At 39.5% G+C, this 21,538-nt stretch overlaps 4 protein-coding genes and 2 long non-coding RNA genes across 12 annotated transcripts; 2 read left to right on the top strand and 4 right to left on the bottom strand.

Annotated features, from left to right (window-relative positions):
• The first annotated feature begins 688 nt into the window (after positions 1–688).
• On the top strand, positions 689–2,886 carry LOC124195832. Its single transcript, XR_006875448.1, has 5 exons — positions 689–728; positions 834–920; positions 1,525–1,675; positions 1,745–2,163; positions 2,233–2,886. It is a non-coding gene; the product is annotated as an uncharacterized LOC124195832 (long non-coding RNA).
• A 3,605-nt stretch (positions 2,887–6,491) lies between these two features.
• On the bottom strand, positions 6,492–8,054 carry LOC124195831. Of its 3 annotated transcripts, none has more exons than XR_006875445.1 (4): positions 7,816–8,054; positions 7,648–7,735; positions 7,444–7,581; positions 6,492–7,046 (listed from the first exon to the last, which is right to left on the bottom strand). It is a non-coding gene; the product is annotated as an uncharacterized LOC124195831 (long non-coding RNA). The 3 variants fall into 3 exon arrangements; XR_006875446.1 differs by having other exon boundaries at positions 7,461–7,581; positions 7,816–8,052; XR_006875447.1 differs by lacking the exon at positions 6,492–7,046 and adding an exon at positions 7,375–7,393 and having other exon boundaries at positions 7,461–7,581; positions 7,816–8,053.
• Positions 8,055–8,581: 527 nt separating this feature from the next.
• Positions 8,582–10,463, top strand: LOC124195830 (actinia tenebrosa protease inhibitors-like). 2 transcript variants are annotated; one of them, XM_046590429.1, is made up of 7 exons: positions 8,582–8,731; positions 8,801–8,861; positions 8,926–9,138; positions 9,203–9,472; positions 9,555–9,770; positions 9,858–10,112; positions 10,197–10,463. In XM_046590429.1, exons 2-7 carry the CDS (start codon positions 8,804–8,806, stop codon positions 10,226–10,228), a joined length of 1,044 nt encoding a protein of 347 aa, XP_046446385.1. In that variant the 5' UTR covers positions 8,582–8,731; positions 8,801–8,803; the 3' UTR covers positions 10,229–10,463. The 2 variants fall into 2 exon arrangements, with proteins under 2 accessions (XP_046446385.1, XP_046446386.1); XM_046590430.1 differs by having other exon boundaries at positions 8,588–8,731; positions 8,798–8,861.
• Positions 10,446–13,758, bottom strand: LOC124195828 (putative inorganic phosphate cotransporter). Of its 2 annotated transcripts, XM_046590426.1 has the most exons (12): positions 13,465–13,758; positions 13,238–13,393; positions 12,963–13,033; positions 12,815–12,844; positions 12,601–12,750; positions 12,297–12,530; positions 12,132–12,219; positions 11,588–12,069; positions 11,350–11,499; positions 11,150–11,282; positions 10,847–11,088; positions 10,446–10,778 (listed from the first exon to the last, which is right to left on the bottom strand). In XM_046590426.1, the coding sequence occupies exons 2-12, from the start codon at positions 13,248–13,250 to the stop codon at positions 10,563–10,565; spliced, it is 1,809 nt and encodes a 602-aa protein (XP_046446382.1). In that variant the 5' UTR covers positions 13,251–13,393; positions 13,465–13,758; the 3' UTR covers positions 10,446–10,562. The 2 variants fall into 2 exon arrangements, with proteins under 2 accessions (XP_046446382.1, XP_046446381.1); XM_046590425.1 differs by having other exon boundaries at positions 12,963–13,120; positions 13,238–13,756.
• A 935-nt stretch (positions 13,759–14,693) lies between these two features.
• LOC124195829 lies at positions 14,694–18,772 on the bottom strand. Of its 2 annotated transcripts, XM_046590428.1 has the most exons (7): positions 18,541–18,772; positions 18,279–18,377; positions 17,845–18,069; positions 15,239–16,055; positions 15,095–15,180; positions 14,861–15,021; positions 14,694–14,791 (listed from the first exon to the last, which is right to left on the bottom strand). In XM_046590428.1, exons 4-7 carry the CDS (start codon positions 16,021–16,023, stop codon positions 14,720–14,722), a joined length of 1,104 nt encoding a protein of 367 aa, XP_046446384.1. In that variant the 5' UTR covers positions 16,024–16,055; positions 17,845–18,069; positions 18,279–18,377; positions 18,541–18,772; the 3' UTR covers positions 14,694–14,719. The 2 variants fall into 2 exon arrangements, with proteins under 2 accessions (XP_046446384.1, XP_046446383.1); XM_046590427.1 differs by lacking the exons at positions 17,845–18,069; positions 18,279–18,377; positions 18,541–18,772 and adding an exon at positions 17,063–17,458.
• A 145-nt stretch (positions 18,773–18,917) lies between these two features.
• LOC124195817 (putative inorganic phosphate cotransporter) lies at positions 18,918–21,349 on the bottom strand. Of its 2 annotated transcripts, none has more exons than XM_046590414.1 (10): positions 21,203–21,349; positions 20,979–21,049; positions 20,861–20,890; positions 20,637–20,774; positions 20,340–20,573; positions 20,182–20,269; positions 19,888–20,108; positions 19,539–19,821; positions 19,218–19,459; positions 18,918–19,145 (listed from the first exon to the last, which is right to left on the bottom strand). In XM_046590414.1, exons 1-10 carry the CDS (start codon positions 21,210–21,212, stop codon positions 18,954–18,956), a joined length of 1,509 nt encoding a protein of 502 aa, XP_046446370.1. In that variant the 5' UTR covers positions 21,213–21,349; the 3' UTR covers positions 18,918–18,953. The 2 variants fall into 2 exon arrangements, with proteins under 2 accessions (XP_046446370.1, XP_046446371.1); XM_046590415.1 differs by having other exon boundaries at positions 21,199–21,348.
• Between the last annotated feature and the right edge of the window lie 189 nt (positions 21,350–21,538).

Here is a 21,538-nt window from a genome sequence, read left to right as displayed (position 1 = left end):
TATATTTTTTTAAAATTCGACATTCACGCATGTTAGGTTAGGTTAGGTTAGGTTAGGTTAGGTTAGGTTAGGTTAGGTTAGGTTAGGTTAGGTTAGGTTATCTATGTCAAGTTTTTTACAATAACATTTCAGCAGTGGTAGCCGAATGGTCAGCGATGAATGCCACCATGCGATAGCATGGCGTTCGATTCTCCGTCGAGAGGGTAATTTTTTATTTGGAGATTACAACAAAGGTTGAGTTTCACGGGATAATTGACAAGAAAATTGATGCGGGAATTATGCACATGTAGTTTTACCCTATTTAGTAGTTTTCCTAAACATCTTCTGTGGAACTTAGTACGAAAACGCATGTCGTGGCAATAGACAAAATTCGTGTTATTGTCACGATATGAGAGATCAGAGAGGAAGTATAGGCGTATCGTGGCAATAGACAATTTTCTCTTTATTGCCACGACAGATGTCGTGACAATAGACAGTTTTGACCGTCGCGCCACGACATATGTCGTGACAATAGATCTAACCTTTTTTTAACGTTATTATTGAAGGTTATGGCGTGCCGTTAAACCGTTAACGGTGTACTAACTTCTATGCCCCTCCCTAGATGGCGAAATGGTCGAGTCGCCATCTCGCGGCTTTCATGAAAACTTGTTGTCTGATTAATTGGCGGCTTTTTTCTAGATACTATGGCGCCATGGCGGGCAATCATCCCCGCTGTGGAGGGCTGTCGGGTAAGAATGGCTTACGTTACGTCGTCAAATCTAGTGTCTATCACAACTTTAATTAAGGTTAATTATGAAGCTGCTAATAGTAATAGTTTCTTTTCTTTTATTTAGGTTCCAGACCTACAATTGTTGTTTTATTAGTTGGGAAACGTGGAGTACCAGTGGAACTACAAAGTGTGAAGCCAGAAGTGGAAACAGGTATTGCTTTAATCTTCTCATGTCTTTTTACACACCAAGTTTCTGGAATATATGTTTGATTAACTGTGTAGGTGTTGAAGTAGAGAAGACAAGGGAAATTCTTCTAATGGAAAAAGTGTTCTGAACTATTTTGAGAAAGCACCATTTTCTACATAACGAGAAATTTAGACTAAAGAAAGTGTGTGTTGCAATTTTGTGGGGTGGTTAATTGTGAGTGCATCATCACAGACAGACAAATTCAAACTTATCTTCTGCAGGATTTTTTCTAAAATTAAAAAACCAACTGTATTTAGCATTATTAGCTCTTTACTAGGATCTCACCGAGTGTAAAGCCAGTAAAGACCTTTTTACATACTAAGTGAAACTGAAGAACATAAAGAAATTAAAGTACAAATCAAGTAAAGATATGAAGTAGGATTAAATGTTAGATTAGTCTTACATCTCACCGATGCCCACAGTTCCAACATGTTTTACCATACAAATGAATAATTAATTAAATTAATAGTAGTGACAAAAAATAGTAATCTGTTTAGTTTCTGTTTTTTTAAATATATTTTTGTTGAATATGTATATATTAATGGCATTCTTTATTTGTTTTTATCAGGATTTGGAATATTTGGGTTACGACCGACATCGGCGCAAATACTGATTAATTGTAAAATCGAATCTTTATCGAAGAAACTGGCAGCCTGTAGGAAACTGACTGTGGCTGTTGAATTGACAGGTGGCTCCCACAATATAGCTGACAGAAGAAAGTGAAGTTCCATTCAATTAGACTACATAGTTTTAGTCATAAAAGACGCTAATGGTTCGTTATAATCTAGGCAACATCAAATCCTATCTCTAATTTTGCTAGAGATGACTTTTCAACGTTGAGAAAGAAGAAGAATCTGAACCCAAAGTAGAGCCAGAAGAACTTCTAATACTAGTTTGCCAGCAGCCATCGGAACGTATACGCGCTCCAAGACGGCATTATTATGGCATGCCCTTGTTGGCTTGGTTCTGGTGGAGTCATCACGGCAGTGGTACACCCACCAAATCAAAATCTCCTTACCAACCGACGTCATTCTCAAGTGGATATGCAAGGCCGGCAGCTGACGTATGTAAACCAGTACACGAGCAATCCCCTTGCGGTCAGTAAGAACTGGACGTCAGACGAGAGACACTGTTAATGTAACTTGTCGCTCAAGTTCTCCGTCATCAAACCTTCATCACTTACATTACATGTGACTTGGTGGCCCAGGTATTAGGAAAAATTTTCTTTTATTTCACTTGAAACCATAGCTAATGAGCATTTTATTCTTTTCAACAGATTTAGAAACACCAAGGCGTATGAAATTCATCTCAACGGTCAATTGAGTTGGACCGTATCACGAAGTGAAGCATCTAACCCGATTTCATTCAAGATTTCCATCACGGCCCCAAGAATAACTCGCTTGGTGCTTGGATCTACCCATTGGAGAGGACTCAACTGTGGCTCACTTAACTGTTGCTGTTGAGCTGTTCCTTGGTGATGGTTACGACGTGTAACGGCAGATGCATCCAGTAGGCTATTTTGGTTAATTGTCTTTGTGTCCATGCAGTTAACCATTTTTATTTGAAGAAGAAACAAACAGAAAAATTGGGAGTGTTTATGTCCAACAAATAATCAACATTTCTTTGCGATTGGGAAAGTAACAAGAGGAAGTTGGGGAGAGGGAGAACTGACTTCCATTTTTCTAAAGATTTTGATGTTTATTGTTAATGAAAACCGATGCGGTGGGTAACTAAGGATAAAAGCTTTATTAACGGAAACTTGGGCATTGATCTTGGATGTTGAAACCGGTGAGGGAAGTCTTCCCCGAATGCCTAAACACAAAATAGTAGGAACGCCTAAATTGTCGCAACCCATTGTCATAGGAATGAAGATGGCTTGGAACTTGAGGTTTCTGCTAAGGATTAACACAAATAAATCTGCTGCTAGTACGATGACCTTATCTTTCTTAACTTATGGGCCAATCACTCAAAGACCTGAAGAAACTCAAAGCTCGGGCCAAAAAGCTATTGTGCGTACTACCTACTAGAAATGTAGCTCGCTTAAATTAGCGAAAAATGTATTGATTCATATTGAATAAAATAATTTTAATGAAGGGAAGAGGAATGATTAAAATATGTGAAATAAATGTACACAATAGCATAAAAATCAATGTAATTCAATTGTAAATAGTTATATATTCTTCATGAAATCTTTATATTACAGTGTTGTCTATATATCATATTTATTTGCTTATTTTCATCATCTATTACTTTCTTCTGATTATTTGTTTTCATGTACTTCACAGTATTAAACACAAGTGTGACAAGGCCTATAATTTTATTTGATTGCAGGTGGCCTGTTGGTTAATCAAACAAGATAACAACAGAGTGTTATTATTTGTTTGGTGCATGTAAGGTTTCTTGATCTAGCAGTTTTCGATTGAAGCACTCCTAGATCATGTAAGATCAGGTTACCTCAATTGTAAATGCATGGATGAGATTTGAGTGACAGAGAGAAGAGATTTGCCATGACAGACAATATAACGAACAACACATTGAACTGTGACACCAAAGACACCAGCAGAAGCATCAACTGTAAGCACACCTCTCTTCCATAGGCAGCATCTCCATTAACAGCCTGAACAGTGAACATCAACGGCCATTGAAACCTACAGAGAAAAAGAAAGATTCATCACAAGTAAGGCAAAGTGCAGAATAACAGGAATAAAGTTAAAAGAAGTGATATTTCGTCAACAATCTGGAATCACAAACAGATGCCATAGACAGGGCACAGAAACGAATGTACACTGTCAAACTGCCTTCTCCTCATTATACTACCTTAGGGATTTCGTATGTTGTGATATGTGTGATGCTGCAGTGGTGCAGTGGAGGCTTTTTGGTGAAGACGAGATGACCTATAAATTTGGAGAGGAGTATATGCCGTGAGTATCGAAGTCATTTGCCTTTGTTTATTTCTTCATTCAATTGAGTGTCAACGAGCTAGAGCGGACATTGTTTTGATGTCAATGTTTCTTTTTCTGACGCTAGACGTCATACTTTGATCATTTTACACTCAGTTTAATTACGTTTACTTTGCACATCTCTAAAGAAATTTCTCACTTCTACTACAGGGAACTTTTGGGTGAAAACTGTCAGTTTCTGTTTCAGCAACAAAGCTCACTTGTTAGTTTTGAATAATAATGTGCTTTATTTCTACTTCCGGTTTTCTCATTTCAATCAGTAGTTTAGTAAATATTCATTCGACGCACAAAAGAACCACATATTCGTGATCCTCGTCAAATTTGTGGTAAAGTTCATGTTTTTTTTTGTACGTACGCGTACTTCCGGTTTCAAGAATTATCCTGAACTATAGTTCAGGAAAATTATCGATTTTGACAAAATTCTGGATTTCGTTGAAATTACACTCAATCAACCCCAAATTTCATGGAGATCACGAATATTTGGTTTATTTTGTCGGCAGCTCAATAGTTAAGGCGCTATCGCCTACTTCCGGTATACTTCCGGAAAATTTGCATGAAACTAGCAAGTGAGCTTTGTTTTCTGTACAGTTTTAAGGATTGAATGCTAGGTTTTAGCAAACAAATATGGACTTTTCAAGTTTTGTGAGTATCTTATCTTATCTTAAGACCACCTGCAAATACTGAGTTTTGAGACGTGTCAAATAGATGGCGTGTTGATTGTGTCAGTTATGGAATGGCGGTTTGCTGTCAAAAGTTTCTCCGATAATTACCAATGAATTCATAGGTAAATTCAAGTGATTTCGTCTCTAACTTGTCGGCGATGTGTTCTATTCCGTGTATATGTTGGATAACCTTAATGTTTCTCATCAACTTATAGGAGGAAACGTGAAAGGGTCGTGGCCGTCGTGCAACCTACCGTCAACTATTTTGTTCAAAATCATTGGATTCTACTGAATGTGCCATCGAAATGCTACAGGTAATAACCAACACAAGCTTTATCCATTTCATGTATTGCTGAAACATATATTCTTCTTGTCTGTTATTAGGAGTCATAATTATCTGCTGTTTGTATTGGACTTGCTAGATCACCAACCCCAGCATAGACCAATCTCACATTTCATCTTCTCGAGAGAAGATTGGATAACTGATTGGTGGTTTCATGTGTAAGTTCACTTATCATGTCACTGAACTATTTCCATTGCAGTCTAATATGTATTTAAAGTATTGATCTCCACTTACGTCTATCTAATGTTTAAGAGACACTTTTGAGTGTACACTGATAATTGTTTATTCTTTTAGATCATAGACGTCAAACACATTGATGACACAAATTATAAACAAGCTGACTTATTTTTCTTTTTTTATTTACAGGTTCTAAACTCCAGCTTTCTAAATTTGAATGGCAGACTTTATGAGAAGTCATTTCCTTTCAAGAAAGTCAACAAGGTCCCTGTTTACTAACCTGTTGGCTGCTACCCTTGAATCTCCCTTTTACTTTCTTAAGCGGGCCATCTTTATTTGAGGTATAGCTTTCTGTCGCTACAATCTTGTTTGAATATTATTGCCATCCAAATAAATGTTCATTCTGCTTACAGGGTAATCCTTCGCTATTTGTCATGGACTTCATCCACTGGTGAAAACCGACGAGAGAATGCTGTAATCCAAGACTGATAAATTGTGTAGTTAGATTCAATTACAAGTGCATTTCTGGGCTCCCTTCTTTTCTGTGGCCACGTTTCCCTGTCTAACCACTAACCAACGCCCGCCGGTGGTCACTCACCCGCTGTGAAACCAGGAGGAGGGGAGGGCTCTGGTCGAACGGGGACTTGGAAGGCGCATGATCCGACGAAAACTTTTAGAGGGTCATGAGTCTAACCCGGAAGCCTAGTATGACTAATCGCTCCCCAGTAAAACTTGCCTCGCACTCTTCTCTCCTCTTCCATTTCCAGGTAATCTCCCTGGATCTACGCCGACACTGCATGTGCGAGTTTTAGAAAGCAATCCGCCACCCAATTTGACAAAAAGTGATAGTTTGTTTTCACGGAAATTGCGTCAGACGGTTGAAAAATTTCTAGTTCAACAATCTCATGTAGAAATCAGCATCTAGTCTACTGGTGCAAATTGCGATTCTTTAAGCTTGATTAATTTAGGTGATGTATTAAAAGCTATTGTGGGAAGCTAAAAATTTAACTAATTCGCTTTTTCAGAATATTTTGAAGAGAGATCACAAGAAAATCTAAAAACAACAAAGTGATCTAAAACCAAAATATTCAGAAAAAGTGGATTGCTTCAGTTTTTTAGCTATCCACAATAGCTTTTAACACATCACCTAAATTAATCAAGCCTAAAGAATCGGAATTTGCACCAGTAGACTAGTTGCTAATTTCTACATGAGATTTTTGAACTAGAAATTTTTTAACCGTCTTACACAATTCCGTGAAAACAAACTATCACTTTTTGTCAAATTGGGTGGCGGATTGCTTTCTAAAAAGCCTCGCACAAAAAAATTGTCTTGAACCGGACGCTCTGTTTAATGAATTGTTTATTTTGCATGTGTTCCAGGGTAAAAAAGTTCATACAATTTATATATAATGATATTTTATTTATTTAAATATAAATGATTATAGGTATACAACATTTGTGTGAATTTTATGTTGGAGATTGTGGGGTTTTAGGAATGGGTGTGAGTGGATGTGGGATTTGATGTGGGTGCTTATGGGATTTGAGGTACGGATGTGTAAGAGAAAGTGGGGATGGTATAGGTTAACAACATATTTATCACCAAGTATTGCATTTTCATTAAAATATACCTCACTTCTTTTAATAATCATAACCAAATACCCCACCCCAACTTCCTCCTCATTCCCCCATCCTGGACATGTTTATTATTTTTTGACATAACCTTCCCCGTATTACTATTTTTTTTTGTTCCTTCTCAATATATAAAGGTAAGGTAAACTGCAAAGACACAAATGGCAATTACAACACAATATTGATGTCACTTCTGTAGCACAAAACCAGCACCTTGGATGCACAAGGAACAGCAACTTGATGCAGATATCTTTCACCACCATAGGCTGCAACAACACGCCACATTGGACAGCAACACCACTGCTACGTAAACATGAACCTATAACCAAAGTAAAATTAATCTTCAGCATCATTGGAAATGCTTTATGAAATTTAAACAAATATGCTACACATCCCTTCAAATACTCAACCCAAATATTATATGGCAATGTTATCTTATACCTATCGTGGAAACTTAAATTAAAAAAATTACATGAAACTAGATGACTCATTTAAGATTAAATAAAAATTCATTTAAACTTTAAAGGATACTCTACAGTGGAACAACTAAACAAAACTTCTTTCAGAATCTGCCTTTTTTGCATACAACAAACTCCCCGTTTCCATAACAGAACAAAACCCTGAAGGAAATAGCTGTTGACTTGACGAAATCCCAAAATGTTAAAACTAACCAATGAATGCAAAGCTTAATCACATTTTAATTGTAAAATCTATACCTGGATAAGATTGTCACCTTCAAATAGTGTATGTGTTCATTATGTTCACAGTAAAGGTAAATGCGACTTCCATGCAGCCTGCACGATTTGATGGAAGCCCTAGATTGGATGGCTTAAGTTCCTTTTATTAAGAGGTGCCTGCAATCAAACATTACAAATGTTATGATCCACATATCTTTCAATCAGTTTAATTGTTAATTTTACCATTGTAAAAGCAGAATGTTACTCAGCTTCTCGACGTGGTCGACAGCATGGTTTCATGGTTTCCAAGTCTTTCAGCATCAAAATTCGTCTACAAATAAAAACTGAAATTAAACACTTTCAGGCCACTTTCACTGCACATGCAATAGAATTTAATAGAATTAATTATACCAAGAATCATAGCAAGCTCACGAACTGCCAACCCGAACCAACTAAAACCCATCACATTCTAAGAAATGCCTCACAAGTGGCAATCCAGCTAATTAAGCCAACATCAAAATTCAAAACCTCAAAAAACAATAAAAAGGTCTAAAAATGGCGACTCTTTCTCTGAGAAGTCAGAACCTCATGATTCAACTAACTGCTACGATTGGGCAGTGGCACACGAGAACACGACTGGCGACTGCACACTGCAGATTGCAGAGTGCAGACAAACTTCCGTGAATATTGGAAAGCGGTGCTGCCAAACGGCGTTACAAAATTAAACCAAATATATGCACACAAAAAAAGAAAGAATTACAAATGTGTTATAATTTTTTACCTCTAAAACCTGTTCTTATTTAAAAAGCTCAAATTTTGTCACTTGAAAAATTAAGAATGGCCTACTAAGCATTCTCCGAAAAAATGGGCGGAGCTACACACTCCAGATCACCAGGTTCGCCGACTTTTCCAGCTGATAGTTCGAATGTCGGGGGGAGAGAGAATAGACAACGACGTTAGCGCCCCAAGTGTTGGGTTACATAAATTAAAAAGAAGAGAAACTTGACTACTTGACTAGGGTAACTAAGAAGGGCCATCCGAGCACGGCAGTTTCGTTACGAGCAATAATGACAAGATGGATATCACAACATTATAGTATACATGTCACGTTTTTATGTAACCTCATTTTACATATCTAGTGATGCGACTTTAATGCGACCACTGACCTCCTTTTGTTTCTTTCCTGTTTTTGTGCGGTTATTGCCTTTGTCTGGTTGAATGTCAGTAAAAACAAGGGAGTCGTGTTGAGCAGCCAATTCCGATGCCACTTTAGTCAGTTTTTAGTTCTCGATCAAACACGCGAAAAAGGAGCTGCGCTTCAATCTAGGTATAACCACTTGCCTGTTATAGAATATTTCTTGGATTTTATCAAATTTTACTGAATTATATCTAGCAGATCATGTTGAGGGTAATTTTTTCCTTGCTCTGTGCCGCATCAATCGTCTTTGCTATTCCTTGTAAGTAAACCCTTTTTCGCATTTTCTTTTGATGTTTTGGTATTTTACACCTGATCACCTTTAGATCCAGTCACTAAAAGGGGAAATAATGAAGAAGTTGACATCTGTGCCCTACCGCCAGTCAATCCGGGCTCAAAAGCTTGTCGAGGCTTCTTTCGTCGCTGGACATATGACATTAAAACGGATACTTGCGCGACCTACATTTACGGAGGCTGTGGAGGCACAGAAAATTTGTTCCAAACTGAATTTTCCTGTCTAGCAAAATGCAACAAGCCAGGTGAGTAAAAACATTTGTCAATTAACGGAATACTATCATTCTTAACATTTAAAATTATTAAAAGGATTGCAGAAATTAATTAGTAAAAGCGATCTTACCGCTCCGTGTATGCAGCCGAAAGCCGAAGGACTTTGTCGAGCGGTCATTCCTAGTTTTTATTTTGACGTTCAGACGGGGAAGTGCACAATGTTTGATTATAGCGGTTGTCACGGAAACAGTAACAGGTTCGCAACAGAAGAGGAATGCGAACAAGAGTGCTACGACTTTCCAAATTTTTGGCAAAATTCCGGAATTGCGAACTCCTCAGTTGGTTTAGCCGTATCTTCTTTTTCAGGTAATTGGCATTATCCCAGTTACATTTTCATCACCTGTAATTGAATTTATATTCTCACAATTGCTGTGTATCGACGATAAAGATTCTCAAACGAATGCCGAGGACGAAGTCGATGTTTGCTCACTGCGTGTCGTCAACCCAGGCCCGAAGCGATGCAAAATCAATACTCAAAGGCGCTGGACATACAGTGCCAAGACGAAGGCATGTGAAATATTCGAATACATTCCTTGTACCAGCAAAGATCCTCCAAATTTGTTCTTCAATGAATATGCCTGTCTGGCAAGTTGTAACCAACAGGGTAAGACTATCATCTCTCGTTGTGAAATTGGATTTCATTTGAACTGTTAAACAGTTGGCTTGAAGGACTATATACGTACATTTATAGGATTACAGAAACTAATCAATGAAAGCGATCCTACTTCTCCGTGCATGCAACCGAAAGCTGCCGGGAACTGCCGGGCTTCCTTTCACAGCTTCTATTTTGATAAAAAGACTGGAATGTGCACTGCATTTACTTACACCGGTTGCGGTGGTAACGAAAACCAATTCAGCTCGGAGGAGGAATGCTACCTCAAGTGTAACAATGTCTTGCATGAATCCGATTCAATAACGGTTGATTCAGCTCCTTTCCTAGCATCAGGTATTATATCGTCGACAATTTGATGAATCAGATACTATGTCTCGCTAACATTCTAAAATTACGGTCTGTTCTTCTCGATTCTAGATGAAACGAATGTTGAAATCATTGGTGCCTAGCGATGAGAGATAAGCTCCATAAAATATCTACGCGGTGTAAAAAGAATAAAACCGAGAAAGAATCCAATGGTTAACAAGATGGATTGAAATAGGATAGGCTTTGAGTTAAATGCAGGTCATTTCACTACATTCCTATAAGATATCTTACGCAAAAATTTGTTTTCTATACTATGAGGAGGCGGACGTGATGACTGGAGGCAAAAATTGCTTTGGCGAATACACGTTGTCCATTTTATTAGTGTTCGTTATAGGTCACACAGAAACTCTCAGCATGAGAAGTTTAAGGAGCATGAATGAGCTCTTTTTTGTTAGTTTGTTGAAAAAGATAAGATTTCTATGCGTTTTCTCTTTTTTCAGCATCCAGCTGTTCTGTTTCAGGTTCCTGCTGGATTCCCCTGATAGTTGTATCCTTGTTTAATTCAGCTTTGTGACTACCGACATGGTTCCAAGGTTGCTCTTCTCCAGATCCCAGCACTGTGTAAACGACAAACTCTAGGCCGAGAACAGCTGCCGTGGTGAAAAAAATGATTTGCCATTGGCCCAAAGTTTGCTAAAGTTCAAATAAAGACATTAAAGTTCGGAAGAAAAATTAAACACGCAACCCAAAAAATGACTAACATTTCCGTGGGTTAGTTGACCGACAAAGGCTGGAACGATAAATCCCGGAATCGTAGCCGCCGTATTCGTCAGAGCCATTAAAGTTCCAGCGTAATTGGGTGCGATATCAACGTGATTGGTAAGAAATCCGCAATACATTCCGGCGATGAACATGGTACCGACAGTCATCAGAGCCACGGCTGCTTGGCGATCGCATCCAACCAAGCTGACACCAATGAAACAGGCAGCGGGCAACAAAGATCCTGTTTGACAGATCATGACAATTTTTGGTGTCAAAGAGATGAGAATTGCAGGGTTACTCACCGACAGCTGTTGACAACTTCCGCACAGTTGTGGTGGAGATCCACCCCTTGCCTTTTGCCCAATCTAAACGATTACTCCAAATGATACTGAATATCCACAACGACACGTATGGAATGGCGGACAACCCGGCATTCTGTTGCGAATATAAATTTGGTTACAAGGCAATCAACAAGACAGAGAATTAAATATCACACTCTCACCTGACTGATATTGAAGCGCAAAATAGCTTTCATGTAGGTGGGTAACTCAACTAAGAGCATGTACCAGCCAAAATTGTTGCATGTGTGAGCCACAAGGATGGCCCAGAAAGGCCCGGAAGTAGCGAGAGCTCTCCATGGAATTGGCAAATTCTATGGATGAAATATGTATACCATTAAATTAGAATAAAAACAGAGATATCGGGAATACTACAGAAATATAAATTCATGGAAAACATACCGCATGTCCGTGTCCACCGTGATGAGCGTGGCCTTGCTTTTTAAGATGTTCTTTATGGAGTTTAGGATGTTCGTGGTGTTTGTGTCCTGCGTGCCACCCGTGCCATCCGTGAAATCCGTGCCAACCATGGAATCCATGCCAATGGTGTCCGTGGTGGACTTTCTTGGGTTTCGGCTTATTTTTATCGTCTTTGGCGGGGACCGCCACAACTACTTCTGTGGCTGACATGCTCTGTTCTTCTTCTTTTTGGACCCCGTTAGAAATAGTTTCGTCAACATCATGGGGGTGTTCAGCCTCGAAAAGTTCCAATTCAGCCGGATGAATTCGCGGATGATCTTCCGGTGAATCGAAGACAAAGATGAGCCATAAAACGCACCAGATCATTGCCAGACCTCCTTGAACGTAAAAAACCGATTCCCAGCCCCATGAGGCGGCTAAAATTCCCGAAAATGGAAGTGAGATGACGGTACCCAACGCCATACCTGTCAAATCATAAATTGAATTTGATATAATGCGTTGCGCAAAATCACGATTAAATATTTACCGGCATAAGCCAAAGAAGACATTAGATTTCTCTCTTCCGTCAGAACCCACTTTGTCAGCATGACGTGAATGGCTGGAAGTGATACTCCCTGCACACAGAAATAAATTTTAAAAAACTTGAGGACATTTTGACAGTAATAGTAGCTAAAGAATAAGGGAATCTTACAGCGCCGAGTCCTTCGATGAATCGGACAACGAGGACAGCAATGTAACTGATATTCGACGCGAGCGGTGTCAAGATTGTAAAAACGACGTTAACGAGTACGGAAGCCCAAATGACCCACTTTGCCGAATACTTTTCAGCTATCATCCCCCCTGGAATTTGAGTCAAGAGGTAACCCCAGAAGTATGCGGACAACACCAATCCTTGAACAGGTTCGGGCCAAGCGAATGGTCCATCCTGTGATGTGCGAAAAGATTTAAAAAATTAAGCAACCGAAAAAGGGCGGTAAGAAAAAACTTGATCGAACCTGAGCGACCACGGTCTTGTTGGTTCCAGTATCTTGAGCTGCGCAAGCAAATTCAGGTACGCCAGCAGATCCCGTTCCGTTAGAGAAAGTGTGATGGGTATCTTGGTGGGATTCCGATGACGCCATTAATGCTAATTCCGTTGAATTAATCTGAGGTCATAAGGATCGCCGCATCAATATTAAAATCTCTAAAACGTGCGTGAGTTATTCTTACCATGACGACAATGGCCACACTTAAATTGACCTGTGATAAAAATTAAAAATTGTTATTGGCAGCGCGAATTTCCGGTCGAGTTTAAAAAATAAAAGTTCAATATGTAAATCACCATGATTCGGATTTCCGATTCTAAAATTATTCTTACCTTCAATCCATAAATAATAGCTAGGCCAATAGAGATCAGTGCCGTAAAGATGTAACGAGATGGGATTAATGCTGAAAAAAAAATAATAATTAATAAAAAGCTATGAAATAAAACAGTAAAAAGAAAATCTGTTTTGTAAGTGTGTGCGTGAGAAGATCCTTTGTTTGAATTAAAAACCAAGATGCAGGGAAACAAAAAAGGTTGCGACAAACCACAATAATCAAGAAACAAAAATTTAAGTTAGTGTATAGGTAGTAAAAATTAAATTTCCTTACGTCCTTTCGCCATGTTTCTCTTGCCCTTTTAACTGTCAGCGCGTCGACCAGTGGATTGCGTAAAGGGTGAAGACCAACCAAGAAGCAGAACTGAGAGAAAACAAAACAGCGTCTGGTCACGTTGAATACTCCGAGTTCTCTGCAGGTGCCGGACTCCTGCCAATTAAATACCATATTTGACTAGCGGTCACCTTCGAATTTCCCGCCCATAGGCGATGGGCCATTACCCATCATGCGAAACTTAATCAACATCCAACACCCGTCGGAGGAAAATGAATTCTGAATTTGTAAAATAGAAGACTCAATATTTTCGATTAGTAAACGAGCGGGCGGATAACCTCGGTCAAAGTTACTTTTTCGAGTGGCAAGGATGGAATAAGTTTAGCGCAATAAAAAAATCCGAAAGCTTATGTGTGATCTTCACGTGACTCGCTCTTCGTCCATCTCGCCCATTGTTGCTATGTCAGTTGTGCTTCATCACCTCCCATCAGCTCTCTGCTCTCGGGAAGGTAGTCACAGAGACTGCAGTTTTACGTGATCTGAAATCCTACTTTTGAATGCATTGAAATGAGCAAGTGGTGTACGTGCGAGCTTCACGTTCGTCAGACCTTTCGGGTGCCCTAGAGATAGTTCTTCAGCTCTCCAGTTATACGCCAATAACAACACAAATGACGTAGAAACTGTTGCTTCACCAAACCGGTTTCTCCAGCTAGGTAAGACATTCCAGCCGCGATAGGAGGTTAATTGCATGAAGATATCGGTTTGATGGATGCAGCAAGTGAAATCAACTAATTGAAAAACGCTTGAGAGCAACTGTTTTTACCTAAATCAGCATAGTCCTACAAACAAATGATTATGAAAGATTAATGGCTTGGGGTTACAGTGTGACTCTTCCTTTCGCGGTTCAGAAGCTTTCACGTATGCATCACGTGTAGGGACATTAACCCGTGATGGACAAATTAGGCTACGATGACTTTCACGGTGAACACCACGATCAGCTATCGTTCACGTGTCTGTTGAAAAAAAATAATGAACGGAATTAATAATTAAGGAAATCCCGGAAATAACAGCTTTCTCAAGAGTTGGTATCTCCCGCGCGCCTTGTCTTTAAGGCGGTCATATGAACTGCAGGAGGAAATTTCAAATTCAACAAAGGACATCAGAAAAGATTTAAAAAAACAAAACCAAATAAGGATTCACTGCCATACAATCTTGTCGTACCCAACGCTCTCGGAGTGATCACGGCAATGCCAGAATTCACGTTCTAGCGTTTGCGTGCCTCAAGCTGATTGTGGACGATAGCGTGTGAGTGCCGGTCGGGTTTAAAATATTTTTATACAAATACTAGGTTGCAGTTGCACTTTTGTTTTTCCACTTTTATTCCTAATTTTAATATTCTTTATTACTTTACGAGTGATACCGAGCGAGGCAAAATAAAACTGCCATTTTTTTTTTGTAGTTGTGAAAATTGACTCTGACATGTTATTTGTTCAAAGCAATTTTTGCGAGTTTTCTTGCTTCAGTATAATCCTGTCCATTCTTATCTGGAACTTCCTAAATACAATAAATGGATAAATCATTTAAAATTAAAATACATTCAATTAAAGATTTGACATGGATTACCCATTTGACGTTTATGCTGCCCTCGAGGCTTGTGAGAAGCTCGCGCCATAAATACACGTTTTTGACGTTGCGCCATTTTCGCTCCAACCAAGGGACGGCGAAGTAATCGACGAATTTTAGCAAATATTCCAAACTAGTGTTAATAGCCAGTCGCTCCATGCCTGTAAGTGACAATCATTCGATTAAACGAATATTCTTTATAAATTTGGAATCAACACCAAATGTGTTTTTCACCACAATTTTTGGCTGTATTAATTGCTCTGGTTGCCGCTATAATCATTGTTGCATTACCGGTACATGCTGATACATCACCGATGTTTCTATTCCAAATAAATAGATTAATTTAAAAGGGAAAATGAAATGGATTGGTTGAACTACCTCGAATCGTTATCGCCAAAGAAGAGGCCGTATCCAGTTAAATTCTTTTCTTTATTACACGAAATGGTGATGTAGACCTTAGTGTAGTCCTCAATGGCCGATTGCGGAGTAGTAGCTGTTTTGGAGTAAGCAGATTTCTTCCTTAGGTCAATGAGCCATTCAGCGTCTTGGGAAGCCTCGACGATCCACGACCAAGACGGCACTCGACTTCGATTCTTCAATAGAATTGAGCCGAAATGTGCCCGTACATCTTCACGCAAGCCGTCGCTAAAATAAGCCAACTTCGTATTCAGGCAAAATGTTTTGTGCAGCTTGTCCGTAATGATAGCCAAACCCATGGTTTTCACCATGAGTGAATCGATCTCTTGAGCGAATGCCCGAACCGATTGGTCCGGCTTTTGTTTCAAATTGATTAATTGTCTGACATAAAACTCTTTGTCCTTTTCAAAGAATTCGTCTGTCATTAATTTGCGCCAGTCTTTATAATCTTTGACAGATTTTAAAATTTTTTCGTGAAATATTCGGGCATCGCCGCTCAGCTTTTTGGCAAATTCTTCTAGCATGACACTCTCCGTCCATCTGAGGATCGCCGCGGTTCTCTCACATTCCTGAACCCAGTCTTCAATTAGAGCTTCTCTCTTGGAACCAGAGAAGAATGGAAGGGTCTTTCTTGGTTTCAAAAATGTTTTCAAATGAGTTGGAAGTTGGACAACGTTTACTCCAGCTATTGGGCGAAAGGGGTGCTGTAAGAGCATGGAGTGATCCTTGTTTCCCATGCTACCCATTATTGGTTTGAAATTTGGAACCCGGTCGTTTTCTGCGAAAGTCAAAATAAACAGGAAAAAAAAAAGAGTGAAACCGGAACCTTTTCTCAATAAAACTGAAATATAAAACTGTCAAAGTTGTAGTGAAATGTGGGCAATGGGCACTTCAGTTTTATACATATAGGTCTTAACTGTGAGACTACTGTTTGGAGTAACAGTAGACTTAAATTTCAATCTCGAGTTTTATTACTCTAGACAAGCTCCCAGCTTGAAAGAATATTGTTCTTCCTTCGTCCCATAAATCAACTGCGCTTAGCGGAATGTACCCCATCGAACGAGTATCGAGCTACATATGCCACTATAGCCAATAAATTCAGCTGGACAGGAACTTGTAGCTGGTAAGGGTTTTAAGGTCAACAACGCGAGTGGAGTCATTCACCCCAGATCGGACTGAAAGATATAGTCGCAAGTCAATACAATAGACCTGTGTGGTTCAAGAGGCAAATTGCTTCCACAAAATGTACAGCTATAGCATGGCTATAGTTAAAGGATATTTACAGGCATGTGTTACGTATTATTTAACACTTTTGCGCGTAATAATACGAGTAAATCCTTCTTTCCTAATTCTGTATCTCATCTTTATGGCCGAGGGATGTAAAATAGTATTTTCGTATCTGATTTCTTTGAACGCACTGCCCTGACGCAATCGGATGCAACAAGAGAGTAATGTGTACCGGAGCATACTGGTGTTTGATACGGCGCCAGTGTATAATTTCATTTCCTTTAAATGTGGTCTACAGCAGCTGCACAGTAGCAATATAAAAATTTGAGTAGACAAGCATCCAAATAGAGTATTTACGTTCAAATAGTCGCCTAAAAGCACGCAAAGCCTGTGCGTGATCAACACGTAATGCCAAACGCAATGTAGCATATTCCGTCATTTCCAAACTAAGGCAGCCCCAAACAAAAATTTACCGTTTAAAGTTTTTGGAATTCCTTGGTGAGCCTATCCTATTTTTAGGTGGATAATTAGCAAAGTAAAATTACACGAAATACTCACACAAGTTATCCGATTGTGAATAGCTAATAGACACTCCGCAATGCAACTATCCTATGCGTCAATTGGTGAGTGAGAGAAACACGACTGTTTTTGCTGATGGCAACAAGTCAACTGAGTCAGTACTCTCAGTAGTCGACTTGCTGGACCTGGAACACTATCGAACATAGAAAATAATAATGAAAAAAAGGGCTGCTGAGACTTGGGGTGGACCGAGTCATGTTACTTATGCTCATCGTAAAACATTTTGAAAGGACTCGACTGTCGTGTTGAAGGAAATACACACAGTGTACACACACACTTATAAGATTTAAAAAAAAAATCTAAGTTGAAACAAAATGTCCAAAAGAAGAATAACTCAAATGTCAAGTGTCTCATCCACGGTATCACAGTATTGAATAGACTAATAGAAGAAAATGTTAACATATACAGACCAGAGAGGGCAAACCTTTATTTTAAACGAGGAGGTCCCGGTGTAGCGGCAGGTCTCGATTGCTCATACAATTTTCTATACTTCGCACTTCGCTTAGTGTTAAAAGTAAAAATATTTTTGAAATTGATGGTTTGCACCCACAGACAAAGTTGTGAATAACAAAACCAGGCCTGACCTGCAGCCGTTCTACAAATGAGTTATTTAACGAACCCCTACTGAGTCAACAAAAACGATAAGAGAAAACAGTTCCAGTCAACAGTCTATAGCTCAGGAATAATCGTACTCCATACTATGTCACGATTCATAATCAACCAAATAGTCAAAAGGAAGAATAGAGATAATTTTTTCCTACCTTAAAGCCTGGGGAATACGGCCAGGCATCCACAAGTGCTCCATCCATCCGCAGAAGTTGAATCCAGCACCAGGCGAGATAGGAAAAAGGGTGTCCTCGTGAATACACCCACACTCACATGGGTGTACACGAGGAAATTTAAAGAAAGGGGAAGAATAGATCCGTAACAAGGCCGACATCGGTAGTTTCTCCAATCATCCAATGATCCAACAGGATGCTGTTTATCTAAATAAAAAATAAAAAATAAGTTACGAAAAATTTGTACAGAAACAACAAGAAAGGAAAAGTTGAAAATGAGATAGTGGGTAAACCTTAATTTTTAATAAACAAGAGAAATTTAAGGTTTCCAAGTAATACACTGCATTTATGCATTGCATCATTAAAATAGCTGGCAGGGTCACAGGTTAATAAAAATAACGAAATTGAATCATTACCAAGCCATGATACTTTAAGATTGTTGTTGATGACACATCAATACTTGTTAAGAAAAATTTGCATAACTTCTGGTAATGATAGCAGGATCATCCTCAAATCTGCACCAAAGGAAAAAGTTACATAGTGCAAACAAACTGCCATGCATTGATAAAGGACTTAAATGATAAATGCTTATCACAAACCAACATTTCTCAAATTTAGAACAGGTTTAACTCTTCTTTTTAAGCTAATCATTCTATTTGTATTCTTAGTTAAATTTACCTGCTAGTAGACAGCATGGGGTGTGTATAAAGTTCCATAAAGAGCCGCGACACCAGAGTTCACACGGCGACCACATTTTCGTAATTTTATTGTTGAGCAATTTTTCGTGCAGCCAGGCACGTGCATGTTTCCAAAATGAGACTGTCCCATTTCCTTTATAACATTAAATCTTGAGCTTCGTTTCGTCGTGAGTCGTGACGTCGTGATTCGAAACGTTTGAAACAAAACGAAGCAGACGACACTAATCTTCTAATAAGTAATTAGCCATCCTTAAGAATTAAGATCGCTTAATAAGATATCGATATTATTAAAAATTAACCCCGCCCCGCTAAATTTAAACCGCGTTCGATAAAATTTTAAAAAATTGAAAAATAGACTAAAGTTGTTGTATTTTTTTATTTTTCCACTATCAATTAAACACTGGTTCTTTTGTTGAGTTGTTTAGCCTCAGCAGAACCAGGCCGGCCCTTAGCCCCAGCCCCGGAAGTATATGCCTGATTCCATGGCTGTTCTTCACCCGAACCGAACAACGTAAAGACTATCAGTTCAGCCAACAAAACGCCAGACGTCGTGAAGAAGACAATCTGCCACTGACCGACGCTTTGCTGTTTAGTGAAATAAAATAGAAATTCGTCAGTCGATTTCGTTGCGAATGCTTCTAGTAAACTTTAACTTACGTTTCCGTGAGTTAAGGCTCCGACAAACACAGGGACGATGAAGCCTGGGATTGTGGCGGCCGTATTGGTCAGTGCCAGCAAAGTTCCAGAATAATTGCTGGCTAAATCAATAGGGTTGGCCAAGATTCCGCAATACATTGCGGCCATGAACATGGTGCCGAGTGACATGAGGATAATGGCAGTCGTACGGTCGCATCCGGCAAAACTCACGCCGATGAAGCACAAAGCCGGAAGCAAAGAAGCTGTTCATGTATGAGAAAATGTACAAATAGTGATTAAATTTACAATTGTGCAACTGCTAGAAAAAATGTGTACACGTACCGACAGCTGTGGAGAGTTTACGGACGGCCGTGGTGGATATCCAATTCTTGTTTTTAACGAAATCCATCGAGTTACTCCAGATGATGGAGAAGACCCACAGGCAAAGATAAGGCACAGCCGACAGTAGAGAATTCTTGCCAATGTTGAAACGGAGAATGTGTTTCATGTAGGTTGGCAATTCAACGAGGAGCATGTACCATCCGAAATTGTTGCACATGTGAGCAATCAAAAGGGCCCAGAAGGGAACCGAAGTAGCGATGGACTTCCATGGAACTGGTAAGCTCTAATATGTAATTAACAAAGGAAAGTCAATAATATTCTGGGGAATTCCAATGGAGTAAAACAATACCGGCCGTTTAGCACCACCGTTCTCCATGCATTTTTCGAAAAGACTTCGTTCAGCCGGATGGAGGCGCGGATGGTCTTTTGGCGAATCGTAGACGAAAACGAGCCACAATACGCACCAAATAGACGCCAATCCTCCTTGAACGTAGAAAACCGCTTCCCATCCCATTTTCTCTGCCAAAATTCCCGAGAAAGGTAAAGCTATAACAGTACCCAGCGACATTCCTGAAATTAACAGATGCTGACATTATTATCTAGGATCGAGTACCATATGAGTTTATTCGGGACTATAACTAACCGGCGTAGACCAGAGACGAGATTTTGTTTCTCTCCGATGGGGGAGCCCATTTGGACAACAAGACTTGAAGGGCCGGCATAGAAACGCCCTGTTATTCAAAAGCGTATTATTAGGAAGAATAAAACAATCCTTTTATATATTTGTCACGCTATACGTACGGCGCCCAATCCTTCGATAAAACGAACGACCAAAACGGCGATGTAACTAATTTGGGCGGCCACGGGCGTCAATAGCGTGAAGACGACGTTGACGAAGACAGAAGCCCAGACGACCCACTTGGCAGAAAACATTTCGGCCATTCTTCCGCCAGGAATTTGAGTGACTATGTAGCCCCAGAAATAGGCGCCTAATACCAATCCTTGGATCGGCTCTGGCCATGGGAATGGCCCGTCCTGTTAACGAAACAATCGGCCTCATCATGGTGCAATTTGTTTCAAAATATGTTCAATTCTTACTTGAGAAGGAGCCGTTTGATTAGTCCCAGTATCCGGCGAGGTGCAGGCGAATTCGGGGTTGATAGTTTCATTGGAATGCGATTCACCACTGTGGCTGTCGTGCATCAAAGCCATTTCGCTTAGCGCCGTGCTGTTGACCTAAATACGTAATCAATGTCGAACGGTGAAATAACATTAGCATCGCGCCGGATTAACTGATAAAAGCACGTCAACATGTCACTCACCATCACGACAATAGCCACACTTAGATTGACCTACGTACGTCAAACGAAAAGATGAAACGTTTGTAAATAAATGAACCATTGAAGTAAATTGACGTGGAATCATATAGTCAATTATTACCTTCAATCCATAAATAATAGCAAGTCCGGCGGAAGCCAAGAATGTGAAAATGTACCTGGCCGGCAAACAAGCTGCGGAATAAATTAAAGAAAGAATGCCGCTGAGATCGAGAACAAAGGCACGCTATAACAGAGAATATATTAAGCGAATAGACATTCTGAAATCCAACAATTCAGCAATATGTTCTCTAAAAACAAAATGTTATTGCCAATCCTACTACTTACGTCCTCCCATTGCAATATGTCTGGATTTTTCAAGGTGAGACTGAAATCGATGATCACAGCACTATCAGTTTAGTACACGGAGCCCTTAATCACACGTGTCGTCAGCGATACCAAAAGTGCCCGACTGAGAGTTTACATTTATGGATGGGAGCAATTGAGAAATGATGGGTTCCCGTCTTATCTAGGAAAAAGATCCGTTTCAAAAAGCTAGAGGCGGAAACAAAAACAACAGTTAGACAGGTGAAAGGTCAATGTACCAACTATACAGATTCTATGGATAAATTGAATGAGGCAGACAATAGAAATCGGCACAAACCAGTGCGTTTATTTGGCAAA

This window comes from Daphnia pulex, chromosome 6, assembly GCF_021134715.1.
Source record: "Daphnia pulex isolate KAP4 chromosome 6, ASM2113471v1".
NCBI classification, from domain to species: Eukaryota; Metazoa; Arthropoda; class Branchiopoda; order Diplostraca; family Daphniidae; genus Daphnia; species Daphnia pulex.
Note: the sequence above shows the minus strand (reverse complement) of the source record. Positions and strands in the feature narration are given on the sequence as shown.